Here is a 12,262-nt window from a genome sequence, read left to right on the forward strand (position 1 = left end):
CTTTGATTATAAAAGCTGTAGAAGAGTTCGAAGAAGAACTTCTCTATGAGAGCTAGGTAGGGCGACAAAACATTAACCCTAATTGATACATGCATGCATTATAAATAGTCTAACATTAGAAAAGTAAAACCGTGAATGGACATGTCCAAACCGGTAAATGAAATTATTCTAACACATATATTTGACACAATACATTTATAACCCAACAATCATGACACGCCTTGAAACGTGCTATAACACATTTTTTAGAATCATGAAAAGAACCGACCATTATCTTTATTTTTCTTATTTAAAGCTTAATGTATTATATTTAGGGCTGTTAATCGGGTTAACCCGATCGGGTTTCGGGTTAAACGGGTCGGGTTAGTCAGGTTTTTCTAGAAAAACTATTCACCCGAAACCCGACCCTAATAAGGTACGGGTTAGTCGGGTTCGGGTTAATCGGGTTTCGGGTTTGTAGGGTCGGGTTAGTCGGGTTTCGGGTTTGTAGGGTCGGGTTAGTCGGGTTGAAGTTGAAATGTAAGACGAATTTATGTTGTGCCATTTTAATACATAATCCACACGTATAGCGACTTAAAATGTAAAGGTGGTATTGGATATGAATTTTTGGAGTTTTTTTTTTACCATATTAGTAATGTAAACAGTGAATAAAATTTGTAAAATTGTTACAACACAATCGTACTGCATTAAGAAGAGAGGAAAGTTATGTCATTTTAAACATCTCTATACATAGTAATTTTACTATCTGGTTTGTTTAATTAAGAAATATGTATTAGTTGTAAAATCTTATGGGATCTTGAATTCATGTCATTCAACGCAGTAAAAAATTTTGGTAATAAATTCTTAATCGGGTTATTCGGGTTAACCCGAAACCCGAATTGTTTTGAAAAAATCAACCATAAACCCAACCCTAGTCGGGTTAACCCGAATAACCCGATTAAGAGTTCTGACCCTATTAAACCCGACCCTAATTATCTTATTCGGGTTTGAGTTAATCGGGTTCGGGTTTTTTTTGACACCCGTGATTATATTTGATATTTGAATATTTAAGGCATGGAAATAAGTCCCAACTTCCTGTATTATTAAAGTGTTCACCAAAAGCTCAAAAGGTGAAACACGTGTCGTACTGTATAGCCACGTGCTAGCGTCACTACAGCTGATCCAACGGCTATTAATTGCTCCACCATAACCGCACCTTCCATGTACGCGTTGATCCAACACCGCAAGCAATCTTTTTGATCTTCTAATCGGCGTATCAATCACTATCATCACAAATATTTTTCAAAACTTCTACTGATTTTAAATTTAATACACAATTTGGCGACCCACTTTCTCTCTCCAAAATCAAAATTACAGAAAGCACGCAGTTCATGTGTGTATGTGTGTGTGTTTTTTTTATAAAACGAATAATAAAGAGTATATGCCATTGATTCGAAATTGGTTCTTGGCAGACATTCTGTAATGCTCCTTCATAACACCCTCCAGTTTCTTTTCATCATCTTTTGACCAGCATACACATATCTTTTCTATTTCTGCATTCATTAAGGTACTGAATTTCTCTTCATTTTGTTATTAATCTGTGTTTCTTTATGCGATTGCTTTAGTGTGCTAACGATGTAATGTGTACACTTTCGCAGTTTTTTTAATTCGGTTGATCCTTGTTCAGAGATTTTGGTTTAACTAAACCCTAGTTTTGTCTTTACTTCTGTTCTTAGTAGTTTGTTTTATTCTGAATATGATGACGAAATGCATGATTTCGATGTTTTGACAGCAAGCATTTTCTCTCAACTGTTACATGCCTTTCGAAGATCAAATCCAGAAAAGAAACGACATACTAGCGTAATCGACAATAAAATGTGTTCGATTCCTTTCGTCATGTCTCTGTATTTTGGGATTTTATCCATTACGAGTATGATTTTTTCGAAGAAAACATTACCCTAACTTGCAACTCAATAGCGACCATGCAAAAGATGCTTTCTTTAATAAACAGTACCCTGCTTCACAAATAGGAATAACGAAAACGATTGGTTAACAACTTAACATGAAAAACCCAAATTACCTTGTTAAATCGCGAGAATACCATGAATCGATCTTCATATATGTGTTCTATAAACCGATTAACTTGTACTCTTGAACATGCAGCTAATCTATCGAAGTAAATCTGATTGATTCTTCCCGATTGTGAATCGACTTTGAGTCTGAAGCAAAAGGTCCAAAATGGGCACAGAGAAGCAGCCTGTTGGTATACTAGACACCATCAACATGGAAACAGTTCGGACAATTTTAACCCATAAATACCCCTACCCCCATGAGCATTCACGCCATGCCATAATCGCAGTAGTTGTGGGCTGTTTATTTTTCATTTCATCAGACAACATGCATACACTGATTCAGAAGCTCGACAAGAACATCAAATGGTGGTCAATCTACGCCTGTTTACTTGGTTTTTTCTACTTCTTTTCCTCTCCATTTGTGGGGAAGACAATGAAACCAAGCTATTCAAATTTCAGTAGATGGTAAATGTAATTCTAATTTCCTGATTCATTCTGATTCAGTGATTCTGCATGGATATGTTTTAGGTAATTGAGATTTTTTGTTGTTGTGTAGGTATATAGCGTGGATATTAGTAGCAGCTTTATACCATCTTCCAAGTTTTCAGTCAATGGGAGTTGATTTGAGGATGAATCTTTCTTTATTTTTGACAATATTCATCTCCTCTGTTTTTGTTCTCCTTGTTTTTCATTTAGTATTCATTGGGCTTTGGTATATTGGTCTTGTTTCTCGTGTGGCTGGAAGAAGACCCGCTTTCTTGACTATTTTCCAAAATTGTGCTGTAAGTCTCACATAGCAATGATTTGTTTATTATAATTATAATATCCTAAGGAAGGGTATTTATGTATGTGATATTTGGTTATATCTTTTCATGGAATTCGTATCCGTGTAGGTATTAAGTGTGGCCTGTTGTGTATTTTATAGCCACTGTGGTAATCATGCTTTGAATGAAAGATCATTTGGAAGAAAAGACTCTGGCTTTTTTTCACTTTGGAATAAAGGAGAAAGAAATGCATTGTTAGCAAAGTTTCTAAAAATGTATGAATTCAAAGATGAAGTATGTAAATCTTGGTTTGCTCCAGTTGGATCTGCACGTGATTATCCACTTCTCTCTAAGTGGGTTATCTATGGAGAAGTAATGCTTCTGTTTTTCTATTTATATTTCTATCCTTTTTTTTTTTTTTTATTCTTCTGTTTATGTTCTTATTGCCATTTGTTTTTAGTTTTCTTGTAGTGGTTCATGTGAGTCATCGGATGAAATTTCTCCAATATATTCATTATGGGCGACTTTTATTGGTCTCTATATTGCTAATTATGTTGTTGAAAGATCAACAGGGTATGTTTTTTTCTTTTTGTTTCTTTTTTTTTCCTTGCCCTTTTTAATTAATAGTGTTAATTAATGATCAGATGGGCTCTTACACACCCTCTCTCAGTTAAAGAAACTGAGAAGTTGAAGAACAAACAGATGAAGCCTAATTTCTTGGATATGGTTCCTTGGTACTCCGGGTATAATATTTTCCTCTTTCTTTACTTTTTCAATGGAGGGCATTCACGTCTTTTTCACATATGAGAGATAACCTGATCATGTAATGCAGGACATCAGCTGATTTATTCAAGACAGTTTTTGACCTTCTTGTATCTGTAACTGTATTTGTTGGAAGATTTGATATGCGCATGATGCAGGTTTCTTGATTTTTCTATCTTTTTCTATCTTTTTCACTTTTTTTACCTTTTCACTTTTACAAGTTTTTGTTTTGTTATTTTGTGTTTGATGTTGTAGGCAGCAATGAGTGGTGGGCATGAAGGGGCAAAACAGGAAGATTTTCTTTATGATCATTTTAGTGAAAAGGAAGACTTTTGGTTTGATTTCATGGCTGATACTGGTGATGGTGGGAACTCTTCATATTCTGTTGCTAAACTTCTTGCTCAACCTTCACTTTGTGTTTGGAATGATGGTCATTTGACCAAATTACCCCGTGGGGACCTTCTTCTTATTGGAGGTGACCTTGCGTAAGTCTCACCTTTTCTGTTTTATATAAATCATAAACTAAAATTCAAATAACTTGTAAAATCTTTTTTTTTTCTTAATTTAGGTACCCTAATCCATCAGCATACACTTATGAAAAGCGGTTTTTTCGTCCTTTTGAGTATGCTCTTCAGCCACCTTCATGGTATAAAGAAGAACATATAGCTGTAAATAAGCCTGAATTACCCTCTGGTGTGTCTGAACTCAAACTATATGATGGCCCACAGTGTTTTGTTATCCCTGGAAACCATGGTCAGTTTTTTCTTTTTGTAATGTTAAATAGGCTTAAATGCAAAAATAGCAATTAAAAAATCTTGTATTTTGGTTTTCCATCAGATTGGTTTGATGGGCTTCAAACATTCATGAGATACATTTGTCACAAAAGCTGGTTAGGTGGATGGTTAATGCCCCAAAAGAAAAGCTACTTTGCATTACAATTACCAAAAGGGTGGTGGGTATTTGGTCTTGATTTAGCCCTTCATTCAGACATCGATAGTGATCAATTCAAGTTCTTCACAGAGCTAATACACAAAAAGGTACTTTCCAATTTCCATTAATCCATTATAATTCAACATCTTTATTCTTTCCTTCACATATGATTAATAATTATAATTGTTTATATATATGTAACAGGTTAAAGAAAATGATTCGGTGATCATTATGACGCATGAACCAAATTGGCTACTTGATTGGTATTGGGATGACGTGACTGGAAAAAACGTGTCACATCTTACACGCGATTATTTGAAAGGGAGGTGTAAACTTAGAATCGCTGGAGACTTGCATCATTACATGAGACATTCTTATGTCGCATCTGAAATTGAAAACCCTAATTCTGTGAATGTCCAACATTTGATTGTGAATGGGTGTGGAGGCGCGTTTTTGCATCCTACACATGTGTTTAGTGATTTTAAACAAATATATGGAACGACATATGAAAATAAAGCCTCGTATCCATCCATTCAGGATTCCAGTCGTGTATGTAGTAATTCTTAGAATCCAATTCCTATATTGAATTGGACATTCCAATTGAATTTTTTTTTGATGTAAAATTGTGGTGTGCAGATTGCACTTGGGAATATATTGAAGTTCCGAAAGAAGAACTGGCAGTTTGACTTCATTGGTGGATTCATATACTTCATTTTGACCTTTTCAATGTTTCCATTGGTACATACGTATGACTTTTTTTTTGTTTCCACTATTTTTTTTTTAATAAAACGTTCTGATTTTTTTTTTTGTTTGTGACAGTGTAAGCTAGATCATATCCTACAGGCTGACACGTTTTCTGGGCATGTAAAGAGTTTTTTTAGCACAGTTTGGGATATTTTTATGTACATGGTTGGAGAATCATATGTATCTTCTATGGGTTCGATCTTATTATTAGTAGCTGCAATCTCATTTGTCCCTTCAAAAGTGTCACGAAAAAAGAAAATTGTAATTGGAGTTCTTCATGTTTCTGCACATCTGGCTGCAGCTTTGGTTCTTATGTTGTTAATGGAGCTTGGTGTTGAAACTTGCATCAGACATAATCTCTTGGCAACTTCAGGCAAGATTATTATTTTTTAATTGTCCATGATTGTTAATTAATTGTATAATTAATTTTGAATGAATATTAATTATTTCAGGTTATCACTCGTTATATGAGTGGTATAGATCAGTGGAGAGTGAACATTTCCCGGATCCAACGGGTCTTAGGGCACGTATAGAGCAATGGACCTTTGGGCTTTATCCAGCGTGTATTAAATATCTTATGTCAGCTTTTGATGTTCCTGAGGTTTGACTCTGACATGACACGTTTTATTCCTTAATTGGATAAAAAAATGTGATGCTAAAAGTCTTATTATTATTATTAGGTGATGGCTGTAACGAGGACTAACATATGCAAAAACGGAATGGATTCTCTGTCTAGAGGGGGTGCGATTATATACTACGCATCTGTTTTCCTTTACTTTTGGGTGTTTTCGACTCCTGTGGTTTCTCTTGTGTTTGGAAGCTATTTGTATACTTGTATCAATTGGCTTCACTTGCATTTTGACGAGGCCTTTTCCTCTCTACGCATTGCTAATTACAAGTCTTTCACTCGCTTTCACATCAAGGATAATGGAAATCTTGAAGTTTTCACTCTCGCAGTTGATAAAGTGAGAAGATTTTTATCTATTTTTTTCTTATGTAACTTTTTATAAGATTTTTTTAATGTTATGTAGGTTCCCAAGGAGTGGAAGGTGGATTCGGAGTGGGATAACGAGTTCAAACAAATTCAGCAGCTGAATCACTACAGAAAGTATCCAAGTAAATGGAGGGCGAATGCTTATAATCAGGATCCAGTTAATACTGTTCGAATTGTTGATCGTTTTGTTATTCAAACATGTAAAGAAGAATTAGGAGTAGCAAATGGAAATGGAAATGTTTCTCATTGATCAAGTTTATCTGTAAGCTTAGAAAGTTAGAAATAGAATATGATCATTAGAATGTAAAGTGTAGTAGTTATGGTTGTTCAATTTTATTTCTTCAATGGAATTGCTACCATAATATGAAATCATATAAATATATTAAAAAAAAAACATCTTTGATATCATAATATCAATCTTATCTGCCCTTTTAATAAATAAATATATTATATGTACAATCCCCAGCAAAACAGACCTTTCCTTTTTAAAATTACAGAAAGGGGCAACACAGGGGTAGAATAGGTTTCCTAAGCAGTAAGTACCCCAGAAATTAGAAAGGGTAAAAATGTCATTTCTGTGGTCTCTATACCTACACATATTCTATTCTTAAAGGATTGATAGATACACACTGTACATAGGGTATTTACATGGTTTCAGGAGCCTGTTGTTATGTATGTATGTATGTACATCTACGATGTCTTTTCATGGATACGAGCTCTAAGTTTGTTCAAAAGACGTAGAGTTTCACAGTATGAAGGATCGCTTTTGCTTATTGGTTTGCATGAATTTACATGATCAGTTGATTCTAACACCTGTCACAAAAAAAAAAAAAAAGGAAAAAATATATCCACATTTAAAATATAACAACATAGTTTTGTACTTTTTTTTTGGCCTTTTCTGAAGTGAAAACTTACCACAAGTTTCCCGTATCCAGGAAACGATGATTCAATTGGAACTATTTCCAATCTGAAAGCCCAACCTCCATAACCTTCAACGATTGGAGTTACTTTAGTCTGAAAAAAGTTCATTATCCAAATTAACACAAGGGTAAATTGGGTAATTAACGTGTCTTCATGGAAACTCTAAAAAGCAATAGAACTTATAGTATTACTACCTCGCAAAAACTGAGAACATCAAGAGCACCTTGCTTATGTAGACGACGAATAAAATCATTTAACTCGATTAATCTCGGAGACCCACTTCTCAATTCTCCTATCTAAAAAAAAAAAATTCTCCAATAAGTAATTTCCTGAAAAGGGTATTTTCGACCTATGATAATAATAATAGCAAAAAACGACTAACCGTTGGTGCAGGACGTAAAACAAAACCCATTCTCCAAGGTAGATCTGCAAGCTTGCTACCAAAGTGAGGGCAGCTATAAAACACCTAAACCAGGGGCAAAAATGTCAATTACAGACGTAACCCTAGAGATGACATGACATGACAGGACAAGTTGTACTGTATGTCTGTATCATGATTGATGTCATTGAGACGAGAATTGCAATTTTTTGTCACATCCGACCCAAAAAGATGGGACATGGGCTCTTGTTTGTGCAAAAGATGTAAATGCCCTTCTCATAAAAAATAACTCCAGAAAGCTTTTTTGAATCGAACATACCACACCGATAGTGTTACTGACAAGGCTATCTCTGTTTTCCTTCCTAGCATGATCCAACATCTGCTTCACAACCAATCCCCCCATGCTGCAAAAAAAATTACACAATATCAAAATAACTAATTTAACTTTTTCTTTTAAAAAAATTATTATTATTCCTAGAAGAACATATGATGATAAAAAGACACCTGTGAGTTACAAATACAACGGGTCGATCTCCAATGCCTGCAGTAATTAATTTTTCCAACAACATTGCGCTCACTTCCTGAAGTGGCAAACTCGCTCCCGACCACTGCGTAAGATTCGTCTGCAATCATCCAAAAGGGTAAAATCGTAATTTTGTCAAAACAAAAAGTACTAACATTTTCATTTTCAAAAATCAAAACAATCACAAACCTTATACTTTAAACTAAACAAACGTGCATGAGGAAAATCAGCCGAAAGCCATTCAGCAGGCCAAAAAGTCCCATGCTTTCCAGCCTCTTCATCAATCTTTTCCACAAGTCCAGATTTAGATGATAACTTACTCTCGGATAACCTCCATGACTTAAAGGGCCCACCACGTAACCCATGAACAAAAACAACATCAAGTGAAGGCTGTGTGGGACCCACTGACTCACTATCAGTATCAGTATCGGTTTCAATATCAGTATTATCAAGATTCCTTGTTAATTGGCTACTACTACTACTACTACTACTACTCTCATAATCATAATCACCCTCATGGAGTTCTAAAAATGGATTGATTGGATTCTTGTTCTTATTCTTATCTACCATTGGTGTCTCCATGGTGGATTCCTGTTTTTGTTTTACAGGGTGTTTGTATTTCCAGTGAGGTAAATTAGGGTTGATTAAATAAATCATCTCAGTAAAATGAGGACACCTACCACTTCCATTTCCACTACTATTTACAGTATCTTCATCATTACAAAGTATATTCAACAATGTTGCTCTTGAATAGCTTTGAGTTTTCAGATCTTTACATCCGGGAATTTTCCCATTTGCACATTCTTCAAGCCAATCACACCAAACTTTATCGTTTAATATCATTTTTTTAACTTTTTGATGAACAGAAAGAACAGCTAGAAACCTAGCTGCATGTCTACGGATATGTGCAGCAAGTGGGACCCGCGTATGAGGTGATGAATCATTAGAATCAGAACCACTTTGTTGTTGATCTTTGGATTCTGTATTTAATGAACTTTTATATGCTTCGATTCCGGCTAATTTCTCATAATCATCTCTTAGTAAAAGGCGACGAAGTAAAGAGATTACACCATGATCGATTATTCTAGCTTGACAAAATGAATCATCGCTACAAATTTCTGACATGGTTTTGATTCCTTTAAGTGTTGCTAGTGTAGAATCTGCAGCATTGACTTTAGGTATACTGTCTTTTTTTATATTTTTAAATGGTTTAACAAAGGGCTCAAGAGAAAGAAGATCTTCAAGAGCAGATGAATCCTTTTTACCATTTCGTAATTGATTCACTGCTAAATTAACCACAGCTGTAGCTAACTTGTCTGCAGCCTGTGTGCCAGATACAACATTTGCTTGATCGATTTGAGTCTACAAGAATGAATCATAGATATAAATTCTTCAGATACAATAAGTAAATAATGATAAGAAAAAGACGAAACTAACCTTCACTTTATCTTTAGGCTGATTGCTTCCTTTTAGTGATGACTTTCTATGGTTTAGAACATCAGTTAGCAATATGGCTAACCAACCTTGTGAAATTGGGATGGAAGATGGTGAATGATCTTCAAGAACATGAGAGAGAATTTTAATGCCAGAAGATCTAGTGGCATCAGAAGAAGAATCACCAAATACCCATCGAAGTAAAATGCTTGACCATTTTTGACCTTCATGTAAAGGCAAATGAATGTTCCCTGAACAAAGTGATTCAAGACCTTTTGCTAATGCTTCTTGTACAGATTCATGTTTCTTCATTCTTTTAGCAGTTTCCCTCATTAGATCAAGACTTTTATCCATAACTTTCTTTTGAGCACCAGGGCATCTTTCGAGTGATAATAAGAATGCAGATAAAGCCACACGAGTCAAAGGGACATCATCACTTTTGCTAGCTTGGGAAACAGTAGAAAGAAGACTGGAACTCCAATCAGAAACAAAATCATCAGAAGGGAGATTTTTGTCTTCTAGAAGAAATCTAGCTACTAAACTTCCATGCCATTTTACAGATCTTTCTGGAGCAACTAAAGCAGTCATGATAGCATGCCCATCATGGTCCAGTTCTTGGATATGGGATCTATTTACAGGTGATGCCATTGCCCAATTTGCTAAAGCCCATGCAGCAAAAGGAACAGCAACATGTTGTGATTGCAAATCATCCCACAAACCAGGGATAACAGTTTGCCGAGATGGATAATTATCACTCACTTTGTTAAAAAATATTTTTCTGGTTTTAGGAGTAGATTTCCCATATCCTGTAATGCCCTTTAATCCTGGGGATTCATCTAAGTAGATGCCACCTTCTTCAACAACCTGAAGTGCAGTTGCAATGTCTCTCATTGTAGCTTTTGCTGATAACATAGGCTTAAGATGGACCTTTTCCACATTGTCACAACTGGAAGTCACAATATCCATGATTGCTGTAACAAGCATGCTCCTGCCGTTCAAAGGATCAGCACTATCGAAGGAATTATGTCTTGATTGCTGCTTACATGGAGAAGCAGGATGTCAAAATTGTTTGAATGTTTTGGAAATTGGAACAAGTTGCAGTCAAAAGTTTTACTTTCAGACAAATATACCTGTTCCCAAGGATGAGGATGAGCAGAGAGGATGAACCTGATAAGATTAGGGATTGCACGAGGCCTTCGGAGAACCTTCTCAGAGACATTAGAGTCAGCAATCAAGTAAGCCAAAGCCCTAGCCGATTCCGCCTGAGTTCCATAATTTCCCCCTCCTTTCAACGCCACCGCCTCCAACAACCAATCCACCACCAGGCCACCACCAGCACCGACGATCGCAGCTCTCCGGCTCTCGTCTCCAGCCACAATGTCCGCTAACAACGCCGCAACCCTAACCTCAAACCCTGACCGAACCTCATCGTTCGCCGAAGACAAAATAGAACTCAACGACTTCCAGAGAACCGATACAGCAACGCCTGTATGCTTCACCGTTTCCAACATTCTCCTAAACGACTCGTTCGAACGTTCAATTGTAAAATCTCTAAAAACGCGCTTCTTCTTCTGCTTCTTCGCTTTCATTTTCTCAAATTCATCGTCGTCAAAGAAACTCATGCAAGAGGCGGCAGCAGCTGCGGATATCAAGCTCGCGGCGATTGCAAAGCGGGAGAGGGGATAATGCCGGAGACGGTGGAACCCGGGAAGCGATGATAGCGGGCCTGCATTTTGCAACTTCTTGAGGTTTTTGTTGGAACCGGTGGAATTCTCGTGGTGATTGGCGGAAGGGGAGGAAGAGAAGAGGCGTCGGATAGAGAAATTTGATACATGACGGCGGCGGTGGTTGTTGAAGGTGGTTCTAATTATAAATATACGATAAAGCATCATAATACGTATGCATGAGGCAAAACGGATGAAGAAATCTCCATCGAATTTTTGTCCAAAAAAATGTTTTAAATCCGCGAGACCGAAAATTGGGGGGAAGATACGGCATAAAACGGTGGTATCTTGATTTTATGCCTCTTTAATTTAAAGTTTATTTATTTATTTATTTTTTTTATTTTTTTTATAAATCTTACATGTCAACCGCATTAACTGACGTCATCACATTACCAAGGTTCTAATGTGACGATTTATCATTAGCAAATAAATACGATCTTTTTTTGAAAACTACGGAAAAAAATATATAAATAAAAAAGCAACAACCTTGAAAGGTACGAGACCAAGAAAACAAACAAATAAAACACAACACTTGAGGTGCACAAACCGTTTTTTTCTTCAAACCGAACTGGTTCGGTTCCAATTCAAGAATAGTAAAACCGGTTCCATCATAATAAAAAACTCGAACCTATCTAAACCGGTTACATCGGTTCTAAACTAGTTCGATCGGATCGACTACCGGTTCATCGTTACTAAATCGGTTTCAATGTCTAAAATCTCGAATGGGTGCAAACCAACGATTCGATTCTTAAATCGGTTCGGTTCATAGTTGGACCAATTTACCGGTTCGGATCGTGAACCGTTTTTTTTGTGCACCTCTAGCACCACTTACATGATACTAAATGGATTGCAACACTAATCTACCGAATTACAATTATTGAAATTACCCCTCACCCATCCAAAAACAGTCGAAATGATGTTATCTGCCTCTTTAGAAGGATAGATACGAATCTTTTTAAAAAGCATATCATTCCTGCATATCAATCACTCTAAAAATAGCCATAAAGGGTAGCAAGGAGGATCTTCCTTTTTTTTG

At 36.1% G+C, this 12,262-nt stretch overlaps 2 protein-coding genes across 4 annotated transcripts; one reads left to right on the plus strand and one right to left on the minus strand.

The window, feature by feature from the left end:
• Window positions 1-1,225: 1,225 nt before the first annotated feature.
• On the plus strand, window positions 1,226-6,590 carry LOC111885889 (uncharacterized). 3 transcript variants are annotated; one of them, XM_052770553.1, is made up of 17 exons: window positions 1,226-1,546; window positions 1,638-1,858; window positions 2,143-2,516; window positions 2,608-2,833; window positions 2,945-3,187; window positions 3,276-3,388; window positions 3,460-3,558; window positions 3,648-3,735; window positions 3,833-4,062; window positions 4,146-4,330; window positions 4,415-4,614; window positions 4,712-5,056; window positions 5,144-5,245; window positions 5,327-5,624; window positions 5,704-5,852; window positions 5,932-6,216; window positions 6,283-6,590. In XM_052770553.1, exons 3-17 carry the CDS (start codon window positions 2,218-2,220, stop codon window positions 6,493-6,495), a joined length of 3,075 nt encoding a protein of 1,024 aa, XP_052626513.1. In that variant the 5' UTR covers window positions 1,226-1,546; window positions 1,638-1,858; window positions 2,143-2,217; the 3' UTR covers window positions 6,496-6,590. The 3 variants fall into 3 exon arrangements, with proteins under 3 accessions (XP_052626513.1, XP_023737894.1, XP_023737897.1); XM_023882126.2 differs by lacking the exon at window positions 1,638-1,858 and having other exon boundaries at window positions 1,227-1,546; XM_023882129.2 differs by lacking the exons at window positions 1,226-1,546; window positions 1,638-1,858 and having other exon boundaries at window positions 2,386-2,522.
• A 53-nt stretch (window positions 6,591-6,643) lies between these two features.
• LOC111885890 (uncharacterized) lies at window positions 6,644-11,464 on the minus strand. The gene is made up of 9 exons (XM_023882130.3): window positions 10,633-11,464; window positions 9,506-10,537; window positions 8,258-9,430; window positions 8,050-8,168; window positions 7,865-7,949; window positions 7,549-7,632; window positions 7,361-7,462; window positions 7,161-7,259; window positions 6,644-7,058 (listed from the first exon to the last, which is right to left on the minus strand). Exons 1-9 carry the CDS (start codon window positions 11,392-11,394, stop codon window positions 6,936-6,938), a joined length of 3,579 nt encoding a protein of 1,192 aa, XP_023737898.1. The 5' UTR covers window positions 11,395-11,464; the 3' UTR covers window positions 6,644-6,935.
• Between the last annotated feature and the right edge of the window lie 798 nt (window positions 11,465-12,262).

Source organism: Lactuca sativa, chromosome 4 (assembly GCF_002870075.4).
Source record: "Lactuca sativa cultivar Salinas chromosome 4, Lsat_Salinas_v11, whole genome shotgun sequence".
Taxonomy (NCBI): domain Eukaryota; kingdom Viridiplantae; phylum Streptophyta; class Magnoliopsida; order Asterales; family Asteraceae; genus Lactuca; species Lactuca sativa.